Source organism: Camelus dromedarius, chromosome 5 (assembly GCF_036321535.1).
Source record: "Camelus dromedarius isolate mCamDro1 chromosome 5, mCamDro1.pat, whole genome shotgun sequence".
Lineage (NCBI taxonomy): Eukaryota > Metazoa > Chordata > Mammalia > Artiodactyla > Camelidae > Camelus > Camelus dromedarius.
The window spans coordinates 1,462,750-1,486,327 of NC_087440.1; the positions used below are offsets into that span (position 1 = coordinate 1,462,750).

Below are 23,578 nucleotides of genomic sequence, written 5' to 3' on the forward strand. Positions count from 1 at the left end.
TACTAAAAACAAAAAACCAAGCTCATAGATACAGAGAACAGATTGGTAGTTGCCAGAGGCAGGGGGTGAGGGATGGGCGGAGAAATGGGTGAAGGGGGTCAACAGTAACAACAAAAAAAAAGCAATTAAGAAAAGGAAAAGGAAAAAGAATCTCCAGAGAGCTTCTTACAGAAACAAATCAGATTCGTGCAGGCTACCCAGCTGGACTTTCTGAACCAGATTATCCAGGAGTGGGGCCGGGAACTCTTTTTAACAAATTCCCCAGGTCAGTCAGATCTGATCACTCCACTTGTCCTGGGGAAATTTAGGCCCACAGAGGCCTTGAGCCAGTCATCAGCAGAACCAAAATCAGAAATGATGTCTTCCATCATTTATTTGTTTTGATTTTCTTAAACTCAGTTACTAATGCCCACAGTTCAAAGAGTCAAATATCAGTCATTTTACAAAGCTTGTATTAAAAACCACAGTTCCTGTCTCTGTACCCCCGTCTGCCCTTCCCCATAAGGAACCACATTCATCTCTTTGAGCTGATTTTTTGGTACTGAAGGAAACCAGAATGTCACTCCAAAACATGCCTCTTTGATGTAACAGTTATTCTGAACTGAAGGCAATTAAGAAGCAGCAAGTGCGGGACAAGCTCTCTCTATCCTTCCCCTCTTTGCTGCCTCAAGGCAGTATATAAATTCTTTTCAGGAGACAGATTCTTGTCAGCCCAAAATTACACCAGGGGAAGATGCAAACAAAACTTACTCCATTAATTTCCTCCCACATATTTACCTTCGCAGTTTGCTATCGTTGGAAGCCAAAACTGTTTTCCTTTGACCTGTCATTTCTCTACGAATGGACTGTCTTTTGTTGAAGCTGCTATATAAGCCAGAGTTCTTATTTTCACTGAAGTTTCTCGGGCATGATGTGTGCCACATGCATTAATAAACTTTTGGTTTTTTCTTGTTAATCTGTCTTTTCGTTAAAGAGCCCCAGTTGAAATCCTAAGGTGGGTAAACTTTTGCCTCCCCTACAGTATTTGCTCCCACCCTTGGCGTTGTTTGCATTTTGACAGCGAGCTTGCATTGCTTTGTTATCCTTACATGATCTTCATAATACAGCCAGGATGGATTGCCAGGTCTAGCATGGGACCAGGATGCACGGGCATTGCAAGCTGCCCCCAGGGTCACTGGGCACAGGCCACCAGCTCCTCCAGGGCTTGCTCGCGGCGGTTGCCATGGACCAACAGCACCTCCTTGATCCGGTCCTGCTGGAAGCCCATGTCGCTGAACTGCTCCGAGAGGCGTAAGAACTCCCCTGCCTGAGAAAGGGGAGGCAGAGACGGTGCTGGGGACTCTGCGAGGCTGGGTCTCCGCCTTGGGGAGTCCCTCCTTGGTGCTCACTGTACAGACTCCCAGAAAGCCTTGCCCCGCCCCCTAGGCCAGGTAAGCCTGACCCTGGGCAGCACTTGTGGTTTTTTGGTGACACAAGGTGACAAGGACTCAGACCTCCCTTCCTATGCCAAGGAAGGAGGCCCCAGCCTGGCCGACGGCTCTCTGTCCTGGCTTTACTACCCCAGTCCGGCTCACTGCTGGCTCACTGCTGACTCCCTGTGCTCGGGCGCCGCACTAGGGCAGGAAGAGGAAGGCTGCATACTGGTACCCAGAGGATACACAGCCCGGGGTCTCTGTCCAGGTTGGTCTGCCAAGGTCTCGCACAGCATGGCCTCTGCCTGCCTTCCTCCTCCTCCGGCCTCAGTGCTTGAAACTTCCTGCCTCTCCCCAGTCCTCCTCAGCATCCCTGCTGCCCCTCCATCCCTCCCTTAGCTTCTGTGAAGAGCTGCTCTGCCTGGGCCAACTGCCAATTGTGGACACGTCGCATTCACTGGGCACTTAGAATGTCCTCCTGGGACCACAGTGGCATGCACTCTGGGTTTCCAGGCAGGTGGCAAACTCCCGGAGCAGAGAGTTCAAGCATCTTTGTGCCGCCTATCTGGCTCCTAAGTGGGTGTCTGACCAAGAGTGGGCAATCAGTATTTGTGGTGAGGATTCAGTTAAATAACACTAACGCCCTGACTCCTGTTTCCTCCCCACCTCCTCCCCCTCCCTTGGATCATCTCGCTGGGCTGTCTCCTTCTCAGAGCAGAGAAAACAGGCTGTCTGCTGTGGCTCCCAGGCTGCCTCTGGCACTAGTCCACGCTTGCACCCCAGGCTCATGTGTGCACGCCACACCTCCCCTCCCCGGGGGCCCAGGCAGGAGGCCCTGCTGACCTGGCTCTCGGAGAACTGGAACATCTCCATGGCCTCCTCCACCAGGCCCTCCTCGTAGCCCTGTCGCAGCAGCCGGTCACAGGCGCTAAGGTAGCTGAGAAACTGGGCCGGAAAGGGGCAGAGGGAAGGATGGTAAGACGCGTGGCAGGAGTAGAGGATGGGGTGAAGGAGGCACCCAAGGGCCTCACTAAAGCCTGAGCTCAGGGTCAGGCTGACTGGTAAAATCATCACACACAACGTGGCCCCAGAGACCTGTGAGCCAACAGAACAGGGGCCCTCTGGGGACCTGGGGACAGGTGGACAGCAAAGCCTCACCAACTGTCCCAAGCTGGGGACTGGAATCCAGGAACAGGGCTGTCAAGGTGGGATAAGGGAACGGGCCAAGCCTCAAACATAAGTGACCACCCACCACCCAGCCTGCTCACCCTCCCTGGTGAGCACCTACCTGGGTGAAGGTGCCTCCTGTCCCGCCCACACCTGTGCACCCCACCCACCCCCAAGACACGTAACATCTCTGTGATCCAGGACTCTGCGGGCCCCACTCTGCAACAGTCCTACACCAGTGCTGGAAAGGGGAGAGAACAGAAAACACCCACAGGGCTGAAAACCTGTTCTGGCCACTCCCTGCTTAGTCATCGGGGCTGCGTTTGCTGTCAGGATAAAGTGCTGCTTACCAACCGGGGCTCACAGGCCTGCTTGCCCCAGTCAGCAGCTCAGTTGCTCCCTCAGCACCCCCAGGCCCCTGCATATCTGGCTCGCTCCTCAGCCAAGGCCAGCCTCACCCCTCTTCCCAGGGGAGCCGCTCTGCCCTGCCTCCCTGGGGCTCCCCCAGCACTCGTGCATCCCTTCACACACAACTTTGTAATTGCTCTACTGTCTTTCTCATCTCCCTCATCCACTCACTTTTTGTTCCACGAGGGGAGGGTTGTGTCCGTCTTGTTCACCTTTGTGTCCCCACCACCCAGCATGGCAGGCAGAGGGAGCTCAGTAAATGCGTGCTATGTTTATAAAATGAATTAAGAACTACCTTCCAGGAGCTCACGGCTCAGTGGGGGAGATAAACCAGATACAGGAAAACATGAATGCCAGGCCAATCAAAGCAGGACTGATCAGGAGTCAGTGCCAAAGGAAGGCTCTAGAAGATCAGAATTTGGGGGATGAGTGGAGGAGAAACAGGTCAGGTTTCTGCAGACCTTCAGAACTGGGCAGAAGACACAGATCACATAGGTTAATGGTTTTCAAGCTGTTTTAGCCTCTGAACTGTCCAAGCACAGGAGGACTTCAGTAGTAATAGGGTCAGGTCAGAGGTGCTCTGAAGAATTGGGGGCAGGACATGGAGGGAGCCCGGAGTCCACTGCGCCCACCTCAGGGACCTTGCTCTGAGCACACTTTGAAGACCACCTGGCCAAGCCTTCCTTGCACAGTTGAGGGAACTGAGGTCCAGGCAGGGTGTGCGGCTTGCCCAGGGCCCCAGGACTAGGGCCTAGATCACCTGACCTTTTGGCCAGTGCTTTGTCCATCAGGGGTCAGCTGCCAGAGGAGGGGCTGTGAGCTGGCTTGAAAGCAGACAGGGTTTCTGAAAGTGAAAACCCGGACAGGGGAGGGCAGAGGATGCTCCCTTCACCTCTTGGTTCATCTACAGCAAAGGTTCTCAGCCTCGGTGCTGACTGTAGCTACCTGGGAGCTTTAAAACTGCTGGCATCCAGTATAAACTGCTGGTGCCCACTTCCAGAGACCCTGGTATGACTGGGCTGCGGGAAGCCTGGGCACTACAATTTTTACAGCTCTCCAGGTGATTCTCATGTGCAGCCAAAGCAGAGAATCTCTGCCTCAGTCAGTACCAGGAGACCCACGCCAGGTTGCATATCAGAACCATCCGCAGTTCTTTTAAAGTGATAGGCCCCTGGTCCCACTCCAGACCCACTGACTGGGACCCTGCAGAGTCGGTCCTGGGGACAAGCATTTGTAAAGATACTGCTGCTTGGTCAGTTACCAGGTCTACCTCAAGCCCCAGGGTGGGTGAGGATGTCACCTTCAGACCCCAGGATGGGGCCCCCAGCAGTCATTGCTTGTAAACACATACTCCCCCTCCATTCTGTGACTGGTGAAAGTAGGGTGAGAGAGGGGCCCTGATGTGCCTAGAGTCCCATGGCAAGTCTGGGCCTGGCCTATGGACCTTCACACATGCTACCCACGCCTGTCCTGTAGGCAGTCAGTGGACACACTGACAAGTCGATCCTTGTGGAAGGAAGGAAGGCATGATGGACAAAGCTTACCTTGTGTACCTTCTCCTCCCTCCCTGGTTTTTCCAGGTGCCCTGTCTCCATCACCTGATGCCCTCCCTCCTGGACCATCTGTCATTTATCTCTGACCAAAAAGGATTTACTGGAGTGTTTGTAAGGGGAGGAAGGATCTGAACCCAAAGGAGTTGCTCAGTTACTGGTGGAACTGCAAGGAACAGAGAGGAATACTAACTTGGTGGGGGAGGATAGATGAAGTCATCCAGTGGCCCTTCACACTCACCCCTTAGGGCCTGGCCCTCGACTGCTCACTGCAGAGAAGGCCCACAGATCAGTCTATGCCTGGAAACACCATGTCCCTGATGCAGTGAGATTCTTCCAGCCCACCCACAGGGAGGCCAGTGCCCTGTGCTGGCTCCAACCAATCTTCAGACCCCCAAAGAGATGGCCTGAGACCTCAGCCTTGTCACAGGGTCTAGAGGGGCTGAGGAGGCATGTCAGAGCCCCCACCATGGGCCTGACCCCTCACAGCCCTCCTGGTCAGCTTCTTGGCCAAGGTCCTGGCTTTTCAGCAGCAGCTAAAGGCAGAGGCAACTTTAGATCTTTTTTTTTTTTTTTTTTAGATCTATTCTTAAATATCAGATCAGCCTAGGGTGCTGCCCTGGAAAGTTCTCAAACAGAAAATGAAAGAAAAGTGCTGTGCAACAAAGATTCAGAAAGAAACCAGCCTGGCCTCAACCCTGGTGCCACCATTGACTGGTTATATGAACCTCTCTGGCCTCAGTTTCCCCATCCGCAATGTGGGGACAGTAAAAGCAACCTTGCAGAATTGAGAAGACCTAATTGAATACTCTCAGATTGAGGGACTGAACCAAAGGTGCTCAATAAATGGTAGCAACACCCTCACCAACTACCCCCCCCCACCATGTTAGCCACATGGGGGTCACCATGTTGAAAGTTTTCCTCTAGGACAAGGCATGGAGTGAGGAACCCTAAGTAGAGCAGGAAGCAGGAGTGGGTGGGAAAGGGTGCATTTCCCACCTCCTCACCCTGCAGCACATCCTGCTTTGGTTCCTGAGTCACTGGCCTTCTGTCACTCCCTCACCCAGGAGCAGGCAGCTCCAGACCTCGGGGACTCAGCATATGGCAGTCATCAGTGATTATGGAGAGGGCGTCCAAGCCCTCTGATGGTGGTGGGGCAGAGACAGGAGAAAGGAATAAGCACCAACTGCCTTGGGGTCTTTCAATACCCATGGCCCAGCTTTCCAACCACAAAGAGCCCAGTGTGTAGAAAACATTGCAAAGGGCGATGTTACATTCAGGTGGGGGAATGGCATTCAATGTCACCCCCTGCCCCTGCTCACAGTTCTTCCATGCCTCCCTTTTGCTACTGGGTCACTGATAAAATTCTCAGGCCAGCCTTCAAGGCACCCTTAATCTGCCCTCAATTCCTCTTCCTGTCTTACCTCCCACCAGCCTGCATCATGCCTTCAGTGAGACTGTTGGATCAGGGCCTCCCGAGCCCTTCCTGCCTCTCCTCCTTTGCTCATGTTGTTCCCCTTGCCTAGAACATCATCCATTCTCCTTCCTTCGAATTCAGATCTTATCCATCCTTGAAGTCCAGCTCAAGGCATGGCACCTCTGTGAAGCCTTTCTTGATCACTGGAATCTTTCTGTGTCTATATATTCTTTGCAGCCTCTCCCATCAAATGATAGGGTCTATTTTTCTACCCTTTTCATCTGGGCTGGCCTATGACATGCATTTGGCCAATAGAATGAGGTGGCAGTGACTATAATTCCAACACAGGCCTCAAGAGACCATGCAGCTTTCACTCTCGTACTCTTGGAACCAAGTGGGCTAGCTTGCTGGAGATATGTGGTCCAGCTGACCAGCATCACCCATCACCGGGCTGTGAGTAAGGCCATCCTAGACCACTCATCTCTAGTTGAGTCACCAAGCTGTAGCCACATGAGAGAACTCAAGTGAAACCAGCAAAAGAACTACCTGGCTAACTCCACCCCAAACTGCCAGCCCAGAGAATCATGGGCAACAAATGGTTATAGTATCAAGCCACTGAGTTTTGGGGTGACTGTCACCCAGCAGTAGATAACTGAAGCAGCCCTGCAGCATGCACATCCCTTCTGCTCCCAGACATCTTCTCACCAGCACCTCTCTTTTGGCAACTCAGGGGCTCTTACTCTCCTGTGGGTGTTCTTACATTCTTGGCTTGTACTAGGGGTCAAGATCTGCTCCCAAACCTTAGGGCAGCTTGGGGTGCTACCCTTTGAATGCCATCATGGGTGTCCACCCTTCTTTCTATAAGAATGAAGTCTTTAAAAATAGAATCTGGGTGTGGTAGACTCTGTGATACACCTTCCAGATTTGCCTTCTTTGAAGGTCTTGTTGCAGACGCTGGGAGAGCTGGTAGACCCCTTCAGCTCACTGTCCCTTCCAGGACTGCCGAGAATCACTTCTCTCAAGTCACCCCCTTCCCATGTCCAGTGATTGACAGAGGCAGAGATATAAAGGCCCAACTATCTCAACCCCTCTTAGGACAATGCGGAAGGGCCATATATGCTCCAGAACTGTGGGGTTGGCTGTTATTGGGTCTACAGAGCTCCATTTCTCCCTCTACCCATTCCTGCTTCTGTCCTCTCCCTTCCCCAGGAGTTGATCCCAAGGGTCTCCTTAATAAATATCCTGTATGCCAAGCTCAATCGGAGTCTGCTTCCTGGGGAACCCAACCTACAATACTGGTTTTTATTTACCTTGAACTTTCACATAGGTCCTAGCTGCATCTAAACACCCAGGAAGTGCCCAATAAGTACTGCCGACTAGGTGGACGGATGGGTAGATGGAGAGAGAGAGAGATGGATATGCGTATGGATAAACTATTCATTGAGGGAAGTGGTTAGAGCTGTGCCATCCAATACGGTAGCCAGTAGCCACATGTGGCCATTTAAATTTAAAGTAACTACAATTAATTAAAGTTCTCAGCCACACTAGCCACATTTCAAGTAGCCACATATGTCTAGTGGCTACCGTATTGGACAACACAGGTATAAAACTCTCTCATTGTGGAAAGTGCTATTGAGGAGCTCTGGAGAGATCCTTGGCTGCCCGAGGCTCCAGTCCTTGTATTTGGGGCAGAGACTGCGGCAGGTGTAGAATATTGAGACTCTCCAAATAAGCATGGATCCCCATGATCCTGACAAATTTCTACGGAGAAGGTAGATTTACCATCTAGAAACTTGCTCACAACCCCTCCATAATTAATTCCAGGCTGAAATTCTGCCCCTAGAGAAAAACACAAAATTTCTTCAAGTTGAAGATAAAAACAATGTGGCCACTCACCTGGCTCCAGCTCCACAGCACCCCAGCTCTGGGTCCCCCACTCACCTGGCTCAGGCTCTGCCGCCCCGTCTTCTGCAGAGCCACGATGGCCCTGTGCACGGGGTACCCCAGGGCGACCACTGGCCCGATGAGATCTTGCTCCTCCTGGCTCAGGGCGGACAGCAGGTCAGCAGAATCAGGGTGCAACCTGTGGGCACTGAGAGGCTGCGGCGCCTGCCCAGGAGGCGGCAGGCAGGTGTGCGGGCTGAGGGACTGAAACACAGACAAGCTGGAGTGTCAGTTATCACTGGAGGTGACACCTGGCTGGGTAGGACATTTTTAAAGGTGACTTTCTATACCACCTTGTCTATAGAGAGTAAGGGCTCACATTGCAGGGGGCTTGGAGTCCTGCAGACCTGGGTTCAAATCCCAGCTCTCTACTGTTTATTCATGTGTAAAACGGAGGCAGTTATACCAGACACCTCACAGGGTTGTTACAAGGCTTAAAGACAAGGTGAAAGAAGTGATTAGCAAAAGGGCCTGGTGTACAGAAACCGCCAGTAGGTGACACTGCTTCAAACAACCCTGCAAGAGAAATATAGGTCCATCCTATTTTACAGATATTGAAACCAAGGTTCAGAAAAGTTAGTGACCTGGTAAGCAACATACTTTTGGGACCTGAACCCTACTCAGAATCAAATCCAGGGATCTCCATCCCACACCTTAGTGATGGGGATGCAGGGGTGATCTTCCCAGGCAGACCCTCCTTCTTAAGTTTGGCTGGGTCACGGCTTGGAGCAGGGTAGGAACTGGGTACAGCTGTGGTGCTGGGAGACCCACACAGACCCTGGACTAAGGAGGGTGGCTTGAAGGCATTTCAATTGGTTTGGCTGGTATCACCCCAACCCCTTCCCCCATGAAGAAGCTTCCATCTGCTAACCCTGAACACACCATCCTGTCCCTTCCTCCCCAAGGAAAGCCTCGTTGCTGCCTGGCTCCTAAAGCAGAGTACGTGTGACATGTGAATGCCCTACCCATCCTCATCTTCTCAGGGGTATCCCTGCCATGACCACACCCTAGGATCTGCCTTTTACCCCTAGAGTGAAAAACATGCAAATCTTAGGATCTGAGTCTACTCTTGTGACCTTGAAAAAAGATTCTTAACTGCTGTCTCAGTTTCCTCCTCTATAGAACAGCTGCCCCATCTGCCCCATCTGCCCCATCCCTCCCACCCCACTACAGGGCAGTTGCTAGAGTTAAATTTAATGGGGACCATCTACATCTAGTCTGAGATGTGAGTGTAACCTGTCTGTTTCGTCTAAATACCTGTGTGAGGGTTTGCTGCCCACTTTACAGGTAGGGAAGGGATGGCTCAGAGCAGTTCACTGATTTGCTTAAACTCATATGTTCAGTGAGTGGGAAAAGCTAGACCATGAGTCTGTCTTTTGGATTTAATTTCACCTTGGCCTTATTCTATTGCATCTCCTGGCCTGACTGTGGGACTGCTGGGGAGCAGAAAGCTGTGCCCAGCTGCTGCTTCCTGCTGCTAATCCTGACCTACCCCATCTGCGCCAGATCCAGGTTTTATGGAGTTTGATAATTACACCATTTGGATCTCTTAAAAAAAAAAAAAAAAGACACAGTTATGGATATAAAATTAGGTACAAGGCCTTGGAAGGAGCCACGTGAAAGGCATAAGGCTTAAGCTTCATTGGTTTCACCATATGTTCATTTCTGCTCCGAGTTCCTCCTGGTGCACATCCTCTGTCCTGAAGCCTTCCCAGCCTGCAGCAACCCTCACCCCTCTCTCTCAGTACCTGATTCTTCCCACTATACAGTGCTGCCTTGTCTCACACTCCCTTGCTCAACTCTCCCTGTCCTGTGCTTTTGACCTTATCTCTTCCAATCCAGTCTCTTGCAGGAAGTACACTGAATATTCCTTGAACCTCCAGCTCCCTCATCCTACAGAAAGTCTTGCCGGGTGGCAAGCCTTATATTTGAGCCACAGACACTGATTCAACAGACATTCACTGAGCACCCTCTAGGGGCCAAGTTAGCTGCTGGGTGCTCTAGGAATAAAAATGAATGCGATCCAGTCCCTGCCCTTAAAGAACTCGCTAGAGAAAGATACTGGGTAATTACAATTACTGTGACAAGCGCCCTAATAGAAGCAAAGGAGGCATATTGAGAAATAGAAGGAATGGGGCCTCCGAGCAGGGAATATTCTAGGCAAAAGGCAGCAGGAAGGGTGTGTGGGGCAGGGCCAGGTGAGAGCAGGCAGGGAGGTGGAGCACGGAGAGAAGGGGCCTGAGGCTGTGGCCTTGGCCGAGAGGGCAGGTTCCTTACCGCGACCGTGGGCTTGTGTCTCCGCAGTGGGGGCATGGCACCGGCCGTGGAGGGCCGCGGGGGCAGCACTGGGGTGCTGGGGAGCGATGGTGCGGGACCTGGGGACGGCGTGGGGGCGCTGGGGAGCGGGGGCACCGGGCCCAGGGGTGCCGCGGGTTCGGGACAGAGGCTCAATGCTCGGTGGCGGATGCGGTGCAGGAGGTCGCGGGGGCGGGCGGCCAACTTGCCCTCGGAGAGCCGCCTCCGCGCCCCGGCCAGCTCCGACCTCACGCCGCGCAGCACGTCCAGTGAGCACCGGTGATGGCCCGGGCTGGGGCTCCCCGGGGAGCTGGGCTGGGGGCTGCAGGGATCCGGCTCTTCCTCCCTGGCAGAGGAGGGTTCTTCCTCCTCCTGATCCTCCTCCTCCTCCTCCGTCTCTTCCTCCTCCTCCTGCACCACAGGCTGCTCCCGGGGCCCCGCTTCAGAACCTTCGGCTGCGGCAGGCGTGGGCACCAGCCCTTGTTCGGGGCTGACCAGCAAGAGCCAGGCGGGAGGGGCGGAAGCTGCCTCTGGGGCATCGCACTGGACCGGGCAGGGTCCCTGGACCACAGCCTCCACCCAGAAAAGCGTCCTTCTCTCCAGGCTGAAGTCGTGCTGCAGAAAGAAGGAGAGAGTGAGGCTCCACCAGGCAAACTAGGGTCTGGGAGCACCCCTACCCCTGGCCTCCGGGAGACCTGCTCAACCAGAGACTCACCAGCCCTGCATTGTTTCTGATTCTAAGCCCCAGGCATCTATCGCTGCCTGTCCTCATCTTCGGGTTTAGCTAGCACGGGGGTCGATAGCTATCAATAACAATTTAATGGCAAGCCGCATGAAGGACAAAATGAGGAATAGGTTAATAGAATGAAATGTAGTGAAATCCAATATCAAAGTCCCTTTGCCATTCATTATGTAATTGAAAAACAGCGGCTTCAAAATTTTCTCCAACAAAATTTGTTCTTAGCAAAGAACCTTTCACTTGAGCGCAGCACTATTTGCCACTCAGAAATCAGCCTTGGAGGCACGCAAACCTCTCTGCCGAGTAGGACTTACCCCCATCCCTTCGCTGCCATCCGAGGTTACTTTGGGGCCCAGGAAATATAAAAAATTGCTAACTTTTGTTGAGCTCTACTTGGTAGGTTCTAGTGTTATTCTTATTTTCAGATTATGAAAATGAGACTCAGAAAATTTAATTTGCTTGAGGTCAGGTTAGTGGTGAGTGGTTAAGCTGGGATTCCTCGGTCTGTCTGACTGTGGTGCTTTCTGTACTGTGTATCAGACCACCTGAAAAAGAAATCTGGAGCCAACATGAATAATCTAAGTTGAGAGTTTATAACTGAGGCAAAAATAAAACATTCCGGTTACCTACTTTTAAAATTAAGAACTGGAAATATAAAGCTCCACTAAAAAATATATCTATTCTTAAAAGGCAATTTCAGTGCTCTGTGATGGGCAGTTGAGGCTGGAGGAAGTGGTGTGTGTGAGAATGGGACACTCAGATGCAGATTGCAGGCACTGCCCCCTCGTACCCCTGACATGATCCTGTGTTGGGGACAGGAACGTAAGTTAGTTCTTCTAAGTGTGGCTCCTTGACAGAGAGGTCAGGGACTGTGTCTTATTCCTCTCTGTATTCTCAGAGCCCAGGGCAGTTCTGGCCCCAAGGGAACATTCGTAAGTATGTGCCAAATAAATGGTTAGAGAAAGCAACTGGAGCAAAATAAGTGGGTTGTGAAGGACAGAGGAGGGAAAAAGACAACTTCAGAACTTATGAGGCAGACAGGGAGAGAAAGAGACTGAGAGATAAAGAGACAATAGGATTTAGGGGATAAAAGGACACAAAGACCTGACAAAAATACCAACACTTGTGATTTGTGGGACTAAGCAAGACGAAAAAAACAAACAAATAAGAATAGCCAGAAAAAGTCCGGAGACAAAAAGAGAAGTGGGGGACTGGCCATACCAGCTGTTAATATATATTATAAAACTTCAATAATTAAAACTAAGACAGATTAAAGGTACAGAATAGAAAGTCCAGAAATAGACCTTAATACCTCTGGGACTTTAGTAAATAATTAGGTGGCATCTCAAGCAATGGGAAGAAGGAACTAGTCAATAAATGGTGTTAGCTAGCTGGAAGAAAATAAAGTTAGATCCATTCTCACAGCATATACAAGGATGAATTCCAAAAGGATCGAAGATTCAAATGTATGAAATGAAAACATAAAAGTACTAGGAGAAAACAGAAGAGAAATCCTTTATAACCTCAAGTGGGAAAAACACTTCTCATTCTGAATCAGTATTGAGAAGCCATGAAAAGACACACATGCACGTGTGAAAATCTGCATGGCAAATATACCCCATAAGCAAGGTCAAAGACAAATCACAAACTGGAGGGGAAACAGCACTGATAATACAGACAAAGTGCTATCTTTCCTAATATAGGAGTGCCTAGAAATAGATAAGAAAAAGACCAACAGCCCAACAGGGAAACGGACAAAAGATATGGACAGTCCACAGAAGAGGAAATGCAGATGGTTTTTACACACATGAAAAGCTGCTCAACTTCATGATAAGACAGAGGCAAAATAAAACTATACAGAGATACCATGTGCCTATCCCTGGGCAAAGATCCAAAGTCTCATGACACTCTGTTGGGGAGTGGAGGAGGTACCTCAACCTGTAGAGTGCTGGTTGAATGTAAATCAGTATAACCCCAATGGAGGGCAATTTAGCAGTATGCTTCAGTTCAAAAGGACATTTGCCTATGGCCTTTCCTTGCAGCATTGTAATGGCTAAAGACTAGGAAGAACCTAACTATCCATCAAGACATGATTCATTCAATAAAGTGTGATATATCCATATAATGCAAAACTATGCAGTGAAAACAAACTGAAGATGCTTTCTGTGTACTGATATGGAAGCTCTTAAAATATATTGAGTGAAAAAATCAAGGATAGTGTATATAAAATGCTAGCTGTGGGATAAAAAAGGAGGAAATAGCTGTATTTGCTATTATGCACACATAAGAATCTCAGAAGAATACATAAAAAATGAGCAACAGAGGTCACCAGTGAGAGAGTGAAGGTGGAGAAAAGGACAGAAGGGAAGGTGTCAGCGGGAGGGTTTCACATTTCCAGGGAAGGCAAACTGCCTGGGGGCCAAAATGACCCGCAACCTTGTTTTTATAAATATAGTGTTATTGGAACACAGCCAGATCCATCCACCCCTTTCTATAATGTCTGTGGCGGTTCTCCCAACAGCAGAATGAGTCACTGCTGGAGTTTTTACTACCTGGCCCTTTACAGAAAATGTTTATCGACCCTTGCTCTATACTATTATATATATTTCATATATATACTATTATATATATATATATATTTCATTTTAAGACTGTGTGAATATATTTTCTAAAAATTTAAATGACAAAAGGGAAATTAATGAAAGGGAAACTATGATGAAACAACAAAACGCAGACTTGCCAAGTCTCCTTGGGAAGGCAGCAGGGTGGAGGGGATGGACATAGGCTCTGGGGCCTGTCAGACCAGGGTTGGAGTCCTGGCTGTGTCACTCCCAAACCATGTGACCCTGTGGATCACCTGGGTGGGAGCCTTGGTTTCCTGTGCCATGGGGAAGGAACACCCACCTGCTGAAAGGGTCATAAAAATGAGAGAGAAGACGGACATATAAAGAAGATCAAGCATGGGCCTGGTGCATAGCAGGTGCTCAATAAATGGTAGCTGGTTTTTTTCCCCTTTAGACCACTGTAGGTTTATCTGGCAATTGAAGCATGATCTATGCATTGTTGCTATGGGAAAATGTGTTTCAAGTTCCAAACACTGGGAATACAGCCTAGTGAACTGGGAAGACTGACCAGGAGAGGCTGTAAATCATACTTGGAGTCTCATGCTTCTCTATTTGATAGTTTGGCCTGGCAGTAAAAGAAGTGGAGGCTCAGGAAAGAAACAGGCTGAAGGGAGCACAGATGCCCGCCCTGAGAGCAGAGGGCAGAAGCAGGGTCAGCACTCGGGCTAGGGCCCTGGACAGCAACTTGGCAGAAGGGTAGCCTTCTGGGAGATGTCACCTTCAGAATAGCCCCTTTCCAGCCTGGCTTGAGCTCAGCAGAGAGGGAAGAGCTGTGATCATCTCCCCGCACTGGAGCTGAGTAAAGCAAGTTCCTCTTTCCAACCCCACAGGCCCTACTGGCAGAGTGAGGGCCCGCAGCACAGGCTGCCCGGGGAGAGTGAGAGCTCCTGCCCCACAGAGCACGGGCTGCTGGACGCTGCGCTCGGGAAACCTCAGTCCTGAGGAGCCTCAGTGCAACTCCAGGGTCAGCTAACGAGTCCCCTGCTCCTGAGCCCCCAGGCCACTCAAGCCCCTCTACCTGACCCTCCCCAGCCCTCTCCTTCCTGGACTGTGCCCTCTACACCTCACTTCCCACAAGCCTTTTCTTCTTGCCTTCGAACCTCACCTGCCTGGTGTCTCTCATGTGCCCATCCTGCTCTCAGCTAACGTGAAAAGTTCTGGAGTCAGGGCCTGAGTTTTAGTCTTGCCACTGCCTCTCACTTTGGACAGATCATTTCCTTCTCTGAGCCTCAAGTTCCTCATGTGCAAAATGAGTGAGAGCTGAACTAGATCTTCAAACTTTCCTACAGAGGACCCTACAGACGGTGCTGAAGGAGCACACAAGAGTCTGAAGGCTCGTCCCTGGAGGCCCAATGCCAGCTCCACATTCTTTGAAACCCTGTTCTCTCATTAAAAAAATTCACGTGAATTTTGCCTTCGACCTCATGATACATCTGTGTTACGGTATGAATGCAATAGCTTTTCCCTTAAATCTTCAAGTAAACTTGACTCACTTGGAAGTTAATCATTTTTATGCTGAGGGTGTGTGATACCACCACATACACTGGGTGCATATCCCAGTGTGTGAGCCATGGGGCACGGGGTGCTTCAAGGGTGCCCCCAGGGTAGATGTGCTTTGGGTCTGTGGAATAGTAGTCCTTTCTGATGTGTCCCATGTAACTGCATTTTAACAGAGGATTCTGCAGATAGTGTCTTAGCCCAAAGGAGTTTTTTTAATGGTGGAAAGGAATTTTAGACATGGCAGTGGGGTTGATAGGGAAGAGAGGAAGTGGAGCATCCTTGCAGTGACTCTCAGTCACTTCATATAGGCAATCTTCCAGTTATTCTAAACTTAAAATAAGACCCACTGCGGGGGAGGGTATAGCTCAAGTGGTAGAGTGCATGCTTAGCATGCCCAAGGTCCTGGGTTCATTCTCCAGTACTCCTCCAAAAATAAATAAATGAATAGATAAATAAATAAGACCTGCTAAATAACCCTCATCAGCAGGCCATCAGTCTTCTTCATGAAACATCTTTTTCTCTTGGGTTATTTCCAGACTTCCTAGAATATACCAAAACAGGATTGGTTGCCATTTGAAATCAAGGAACAAGGCCTCATGAGGCTCAATGTCAGAACGGCAGACCCAGGGACAAGGAGATAGACCAAGAGATACACTTACCATAGAACCCAGCAGAAGCTCCCTGCAGTCTGGGATACTGAGCTCTGGCCCGGGGAGGGGCTCTGTGCCTATCACAAAGCCCTTGGGCACCTTGAAGGGGACACCCTCCAGGGCATTCATTCTGTCAGAGGAGTGTGGAGATGGCTGAGCAGGGCTGGGGCAGGCCGCCTGGTGGCAGACAGAGAGAGCGTATCCCTGAGGACCAGGCGGAGTCCTCAAATGGCTCAGTGCTCTTCTATGTGGTGACTGAGCTGAGCCCCGCACAGCCCGGAAGCAACAAGTGAAGTGGCCTGTGCTGCAGAAAGGAGGAAGGGAATGAAAACAAGAGCATTCAAACTGACAGGAATTGACTATTTCATGTTGAAGTCTTGCTCTCTAGACCACTGTTTCTCAAAACATGGTCTATAACACTAGTTCTAAAGCATTTCATCAAGAGTTTTCACCCAAATGGTTAAGCAAGAAGTGTCAAATTACACAAACTCTTCCAAAAAAGAAGAGAAGGGATAATACTTCCTAACTTCTTTTGATTTCAGCATCACCTTAATACCAGGCCTCACAAGAAAATTAGAGGCTGATATCTCATGAACATAAATGCAAAAATCTTATCAAAAAAAATTATGGATAGAAAAATACAACACTGCCAGGCTGAGTTTATTTTAGAAATGAGTGATTGGCTTAACATTCCACAATTAATTAAGGGGAATAAAGATAAATATCAATAGAATAAAAATGAAAAAACATATAATTATCTATCTTCATAGATGCAGAAAAAGCACTTGATAAAATCAATATCCATTCATGATTTAAAGAAACAACAAACAAAATCCTTTTAGCAACTTAGGAATAGAAGGGAATTTCCTTAACCTAACAAAAATTATCTCTAAAACATCCAAAGCAAACATTCTACTTAATGGTGAAATACTAAAAGATACCCCCAAGATTGGAAAGGAGACAAAGATGTCCCCCTCATTTCTTCTGTTCAACATTGCACTGGAGGTACTAGCCTGTGCAAAGAGAGGGGGGAAAATAGAAGTGTAAGGACTGGAAAGAAACAAAACCACCATTATTTGTAGATGACATAATTACATGTAGAAACATCCAAAAGAATCTATGAATAAAACTCTTAGAATTAGTAGATTGATTTAGCAAGGTCATCGGACACAAGGTCCATACAAAAAAATCAACTGTATGTATATAAACAACAAACTATGCAAGTGTTATCTTTAAAAAATTTCATTAGAGATTTTTAAAAGATACCATTTATATTAGCATTAACTATCTAGGACTCAATCTAATACAAGATGTATAAGACCTCTACCCAGAAAGCTATAAAATATTAGATTAAATGGAGGAATATACCACATTCATGACTTGTAAGACTCAGTGCTGTAAATATGTCAATTCTCCCTGAATTGATTTGGAGATCCCACATATCAAAATTCAACACATTTGGTGTAAATGGGCAAACTAATTCTAAACTTTAAATGAAATGCAAAGGGCCGAGGAAGGACAAGACAATCTTGAAGGAGAAGCAACATAGTTGGAAGGTTTATACTATCAGATATCAGGAGGCTTACTTTAAAGTTACATGAGCTAAGACAGTACATGAGAGCTTACAAAGAGGCCAATGGAACAGAAAAGAAAGTCCAGAAACAGGTCCACACGTGCATAAATTCTTAATTTATGACAAAATTGGCCCCGCAAAACAGTAGGAAAATGAAGGTCTTTTTAATAAATGGTTCTGGATCAACTGGATATCCACCTAGAAGAAAAAAAATCTTGATCTCTACCTCATATCATAATATACAAAAAAATCAGTTCCGAGTAGGCTGTAGATCTAAATGTGAAAGGTAACAAAAAGCTTGAATATAAAATAGGAGAACATATTTATAGTCTTAGAAAAGCCAAACATTTCCTAAAAGGTTAAAAAAAAGACTAACCATAAAGGAAATACTGATAAATTGGGTTTCGTTAAAGTTAAGAACGTCCATTCATCCATCCAGAACATACCATTAAGAGAGTGAAAAAGTAAATCACAGACTGGGAGAAGACATTTGCAGCACATTCATCTGATAAAGGACTCGTTTCCAATATATACAGAGGACTTCCACAAATCAAGAAGAAAAAGACCCAATACAAAAATAGGCAGGAGATTTTAACAGGCACTTCACAAAAGAGGATATCCAAATAGCCAATCAACATACACGTCGTTTAATCTCATTAGCCATCAGGGAACTACAAAATAAAACAGTAAGCTATCACTACACGCGTACAAGTGCACACACACAGGAAGGGTTAAAATGAAAAAGCCTGACAATATCAAGTGTTGATGAGGATGTGGAATATCTGGAACTCTCAAGCACTGTTGGTGAGAAAGCCAACCAGTATTAGTCAACAATGTCTACTCAAGCTGGAATCTAAGAATTAAAAATTGACACATGGCTTCTGAACCTTTTCCCTAAAATCAAGTATTAGTTTAATAATATTCACAACACCCAGGGATTTGATTTTATGTATTTTAAACCACATTAAATATTCTATTTTCTTAATACAGAAAACAAAACTCTATTCACACAGAATTCAATTTCATGACCACCTATGATATACACTTAAATCTAGACTTCTGAGCATACTCTGGCATTTTGCAAATAGTCAGGGCTTACCAAGGAGCCCACACCAGGGAGTACGTCTGGCTCAATACAATGTCACCCCTATCATTTTGGTGCAAAGCCCTGCTGCTTGGGGTCACTGGGGTCATCCCCATGCCCACGAGTGCATCATGTTAAGAGATACAGTAGATAATCTGAGTGCAGAGAGGTCGAGTGAGGCCAGATGGGCAAATCCTTTAATTCCCTCATTTCTGCTGTCTGCCCACTCTTGTCAGTGTCTCACTGTAAGTAAGACTCAAAAGGCTTCTCCACTCCATGCTGGGAGACAGTCTCCCAGCACCTGGGGAGTGGGTCTTTATGTGTAAGATCAGACAGCTCCCAGTGTGATCAGTAAGTTATCTGACCCATTAGCTTGTTCCTACAGGGAACCTTTGAGACACAGCGACTTGTAGGGGACACAGGAAAGTTAGAAAGTTGTGGCATTCTCAGATTTATTGTTCACATTTTCAGCTATCATTAAAATTTTTAGTTATGGAGAAGGACCACAGTTTTGTTGAGACACAAGTGTGAACTGTCTTTCCAATGGGCAAGTACAGGGCCACCCTCCTGTTTCCCTACCTCTGACCTGGCACCTGCATCCTAACAGGTATTCTCTACTCAGCTCCCCACTTGCTTCTAGAGTGATTTAAGAGTTTGAGGATTCTGGAAACACTTCTTAATAGCAGCATGTGCTACAGTGTAAGCCATGATCTAGTTAGAACATATTCTAAAATGATGATCACCTCTGTTAAACCCAAACTGACAGGTTCCGATCACTGATAATATTCTTCAGAAGAAGGGGTGTGTTCTAGTCCTTAAAGGGGTTGGAGAAACTTTGGGAAAGATGGGACTTGACCTGGATCCTGGAGTGTAGGGGAACAGCCTGTGAGTGGGGAAAAGGTGGGGTGGAGAGCATAATTCCAGGGGCAGAACAGCTGGAGCCAGGGAACAGGGGCAGGGCAGAGTGAAGGGGAGACAAGATGCTTGACTCAAGTGGATCCTTTGTGCTGAGCGGCAGTCTGTAGCAAGATTGAAGGGGTAGATTGAGGTGGAGCAGGGGAGGGTGCTGACTTTTAGGCTGAGTGCTGATTCCATTCAGTAGGCAGTGGAGAAAGCACTGAAGGGGTCTGAAGCAGTGGGGTGAGGGTGGGAAAGTGGGGATACTAGTAAAGCCAGTCTATGCATGCTTCAGCAAACTGAATAATCCAGGATCTTTGCAACAGCAGTCCATAGGTCTGTGGCCATATGGCTGTACCTAATACTCGGGCAAGGGCTGGGTGGGTGGGGATTATAGTAATTGGTCTACATGGGGTCCAGCCAATGCCATTAGTATTATTTTTTAAAGGTCTCCACTATACTCTCAAAATGACTTCATCTTTGCCCATAGCTTCAAACCTATGTGCCAAAGGCTCATACATTAAATTCTCCAGTTCTCTTCTGAGATCAAACTCATAAATACAACTGCCTACAAAGCATCTCCTCCAACATGTCTGAACGGTGCCTCAAACTCAACATACCCAAAGTGAACTCTGCTGTTACCCTTCCTCAAACTGCTACTCTTCCCCCAGGATTCCTCATCTCCAGGAATGTCTGAGGTGCACACAAGCTCGGAACTCATCCCCGACACCTTCTTCTCCTTCCCTGCTGCCCATCTCAAATTCCTGCTGGGTTTTCTCTCCAAAATCTCTGGAATCCAGCCCTTTCATGCTACCTCCACTGCTACCATGGGGATCCAAGCCCCCAGTATCTCTCACTTGGACAGTGTCCTTATACCCTCTCATGCCTTATTATTGTAATTATGTTCGGATGAAAGTGATCATTTCAAAACAGCAAACTGAGTCATCCCCCTGTTTAAAAGCCTCCAGTGTTTCCCAGCTACTCTCAGAATAAAACTAAACTCCTGACAAGGGTTTCCAAAGCTGTGCAGCATCAGGCCCCTACTCCTTCACCCACTGTCTTACTCCAGCCATGCGGGCCTTCAATTGCCTTGGTCTCAACAGAGGGCATTGGCTACGTTCTTGTCTCTTTCCCACTAGTTAATAGCTGTTTATTCTTTAGAGCTCTGCTGAAACAGCATTTCCTCAAAAAAGCTTTTCCTGACCCTCAAACTTGAGTAGGTCCAACCAGCACAGTGGCTTTCAATTTTTTTTCTATTGTGACCCATAGTGTGAAATACATTTGACTTTGTGACCTAGCATATACATACATAAACTGAATGATAATTTTAAAATTCTTACCCTTACTTCATGATACATAGATATTTTGTATTATTTCACCTAAAAGCAGTACTGAACACTCAGCTTGGGGGAAAAAAAGGAAGCCTAAATAATCTTATAGAACCATACCTCTCCTTTAAAGAACTCTCCTTTAAAGGCATATTTTTTTTTAATGATTTTTGGATTAATATCTCCCTCAAAACTTTTATTAGGGAGTATTTGACATTTTGCTCACTTGTAGCCCTTGCATTTAGCAAGTTATCTGAGCCTCAACAGGCACTTGATAAATATTTGAACAATGAAAAATATAAATTTGTGATGAGGCACTTTTTCTCTGTAGCACTTATCACAATTAAAACTGACTCTATCTGTATAATCATTAAGCTTCTCTACTCTAACTCCAGGAGGACAGGAATCCTGTCTGTTTCCTCCTTTTTATGTCTCCAGCACTTAACACTGTACCTGGAAAAGTGGCAAATAAAAATCATTTCAAGAACATAGTTCAAATCCTGGTGACTAGATTCTGGCAAGCATGAATTGATGAAGTTGAGAACCACCTGCCTCAAAGACTTCATTCTTTGCTTCAGAGACTATGAGAAACCCAACTTATTCCAAAAGGCAAATGGAGCCTGCATTGGAAACAAATCCTTGATGGATAGCCAGGTGTGGCAAGTGAGGAGCTACTGACGGGTGCACCCAGAAGTTAACAGTTAATTATAAGGGAACAGCTTATTTGTTGGAAGCAATTAAAAATTGAGTTGGAAATGACTCATGTAATCTCTAGCCTCTAAAAATATCACTCCTAATACTTCACGGCAGTCACATTCCTTCTATATATTACATATTACACTTATTTGGATGGAACAAGACATATTTTGTACTTACCTTGTGATTCCCAGGACAGCGTTCCTGTGGACAAAACCTGTAGACATGAATTGCCGCCACAGATGGTATAATCCCAGCTAAGCTTCTCAATACATCCTTGCACGAAAGTCATGTGGACATAGGAGCACAAGTGGTTTTAGAGTGATTAAGTCGGTTGGCTGTAGCAAATTCTTTGACGTCATAAGCTCAGGCAGTCCGGCGAAACACTCTTAGTATTGAACATACAATTAATTTCTTTCATTTTCCAATCTTCCCTGTATTTACTTAATTTCTTGAAAATAATGCTTTTGTTAGAGTTTCTCACAAATTCAAAGTCTACTCTACTAAGAGATAAGATGAACAATTTTTTGCATGTAGGACATGATGAATCAACACATTTTTGATTAGTCTTTGAAGGAATTTATTTCTCTATTTTCATTAATTTATGTTCAATACATAGAGAATATAGGCATAGGTCTGGGATAGGAAATGTACAAGATACACTAGGAACAGAATACTGGGATTGAGGGGAACTCAGGAGCAGAGTTAAAGAGGCTCCCACTGGCCAAATATGAACCAATCAATTTTTTAAAAAACCAACAATAGGTTGAAAGACAAATATATTTAGATCTGAGTTCATAATGACACTTAAAACCAAAATCCACTGGTCACCTTTGAAGGGTGCTACGGAACCAGCTCATTATTTTGAGAACTAGTAAATAAAGAAAAAATACGTATTTACTTTTTACCTTTTCTATACAAATTATACTGTCGGGTAACCAAATAGTTGATGAGGGTATGTTTCTCTTTTCAGTATCCCAGCTAATGAAAGAAACAATGCCACGATTGAACTATCACTGTTTTACAAACCCACATGAATGAGTCTAGGTCTTGATTATCAATGGCTGCTAAGACCACAAAATGAGACAACCAGTTAGTTCTCCTGAATGGAATACACACCAGGTCTATGAAGTACTCTTGCCAGAAAAGTCCAATCTTAATGTGACTAAAGCGCCAGATCAGTACAGTCCAATAGAAGTATGTGAGCCACATGTGTAATTGTACACTCAAGTCAAACTCAATTTCAGTTCAAACTCTCAATTCCAAGTGCCCGATAGCCATACATGGCTACCATATTGGACAGTACAGCTGATTAATCATTAAATTATAGGAAATAATGGAAACAGAGGAACATGCCATCACAAGGATACAATTAGCAAAATCCAAACTGGGAACTCTCTGGGGAAAGAATGATCTATTTTCTTCAAGTAATAAGTTGCAAAGGAGTGAAAGGGTGCAAGAATGCACAGGAGAAAGGAGTGAGAACTATGGGCTATCAGAAGTTTAAGAGACACATCAACTGACAATGCATAGATTGCATGCACATCTTGATTTGGAACAAAGTGTGAAACACACAGTTATGAGGTAAAATAATTTGAACACTGATTGGATATTTGATGATACTAAAGGAGTTATTCTTTAAGTACAATAATGGCACTGTGGTTAAATTTTTAAAATATCTTAGAGCTTCATACTGAAACACTTATGAAGTAATATGATGTCTGGGATTTAGCTTCAAAATAATCCAGTGTGTTTGGTAGGGGTACAGATGAAACAAGATTGGCCATGAGTTGACAATTATATAAAGACAGATGATGAAAAAAATTATACTACTCTGAATATGTTTGAAATTTTCCACAATTAAAATAAAAGATAGTGAGATAAGATTATAATGATACTGTTCATATTTTCAGAAGTACAATTTGTTGAAGACAGTACTGTTTAAGTCTTTCTTTCTAAACCTATAAAGTTGCCACCACCACTACTTAGGGCAATAAACCAAAAACTTACAAAACAAAAACCAAATAACAAAAAATAATGTTCCTTTATTAAAACGCTGCAGAAGCTGAATGAGAGGAAAGAGGGAGTGGTTTTTTCCACCTGCGGTTAGATACCTTCTTCTCCTCGGGTTCTGCTGCCTGAGTTTTCCTGAGTCCCTGCTGCACACTCCTGGCCCCATCGACGCAGGGATCTTAGTGGCAAGGCTGTCTGGACACCAAACATACATTATACAATTCATGTTTTATTTCTACTCTTCCTGCATCTCATCAGAGAGCAAATGGTGGCAATTTACA

General features: G+C 46.6%; 2 protein-coding genes across 2 annotated transcripts in view; both read right to left on the minus strand.

Annotated features, from left to right (window-relative positions):
- UBAP1L (ubiquitin associated protein 1 like) lies at positions 1 to 23,454 on the minus strand. Its single transcript, XM_031452851.2, has 7 exons — positions 23,399 to 23,454; positions 21,465 to 21,560; positions 15,716 to 16,010; positions 10,176 to 10,808; positions 7,896 to 8,102; positions 2,256 to 2,357; positions 1 to 1,306 (listed from the first exon to the last, which is right to left on the minus strand). Exons 2-7 carry the CDS (start codon positions 21,509 to 21,511, stop codon positions 1,172 to 1,174), a joined length of 1,419 nt encoding a protein of 472 aa, XP_031308711.2. The 5' UTR covers positions 21,512 to 21,560; positions 23,399 to 23,454; the 3' UTR covers positions 1 to 1,171.
- The window catches only part of PDCD7 (programmed cell death 7), a 12,414-nt gene continuing 12,145 nt past the window's right edge, over positions 23,310 to 23,578 (minus strand). Inside the window, exon 5 of the mRNA XM_064485470.1 lies at positions 23,310 to 23,492. Within this exon, the coding sequence (XP_064341540.1) occupies positions 23,477 to 23,492 (16 nt within the window). The 3' untranslated portion in view covers positions 23,310 to 23,476. The remainder of the gene's footprint in view (positions 23,493 to 23,578) is intronic.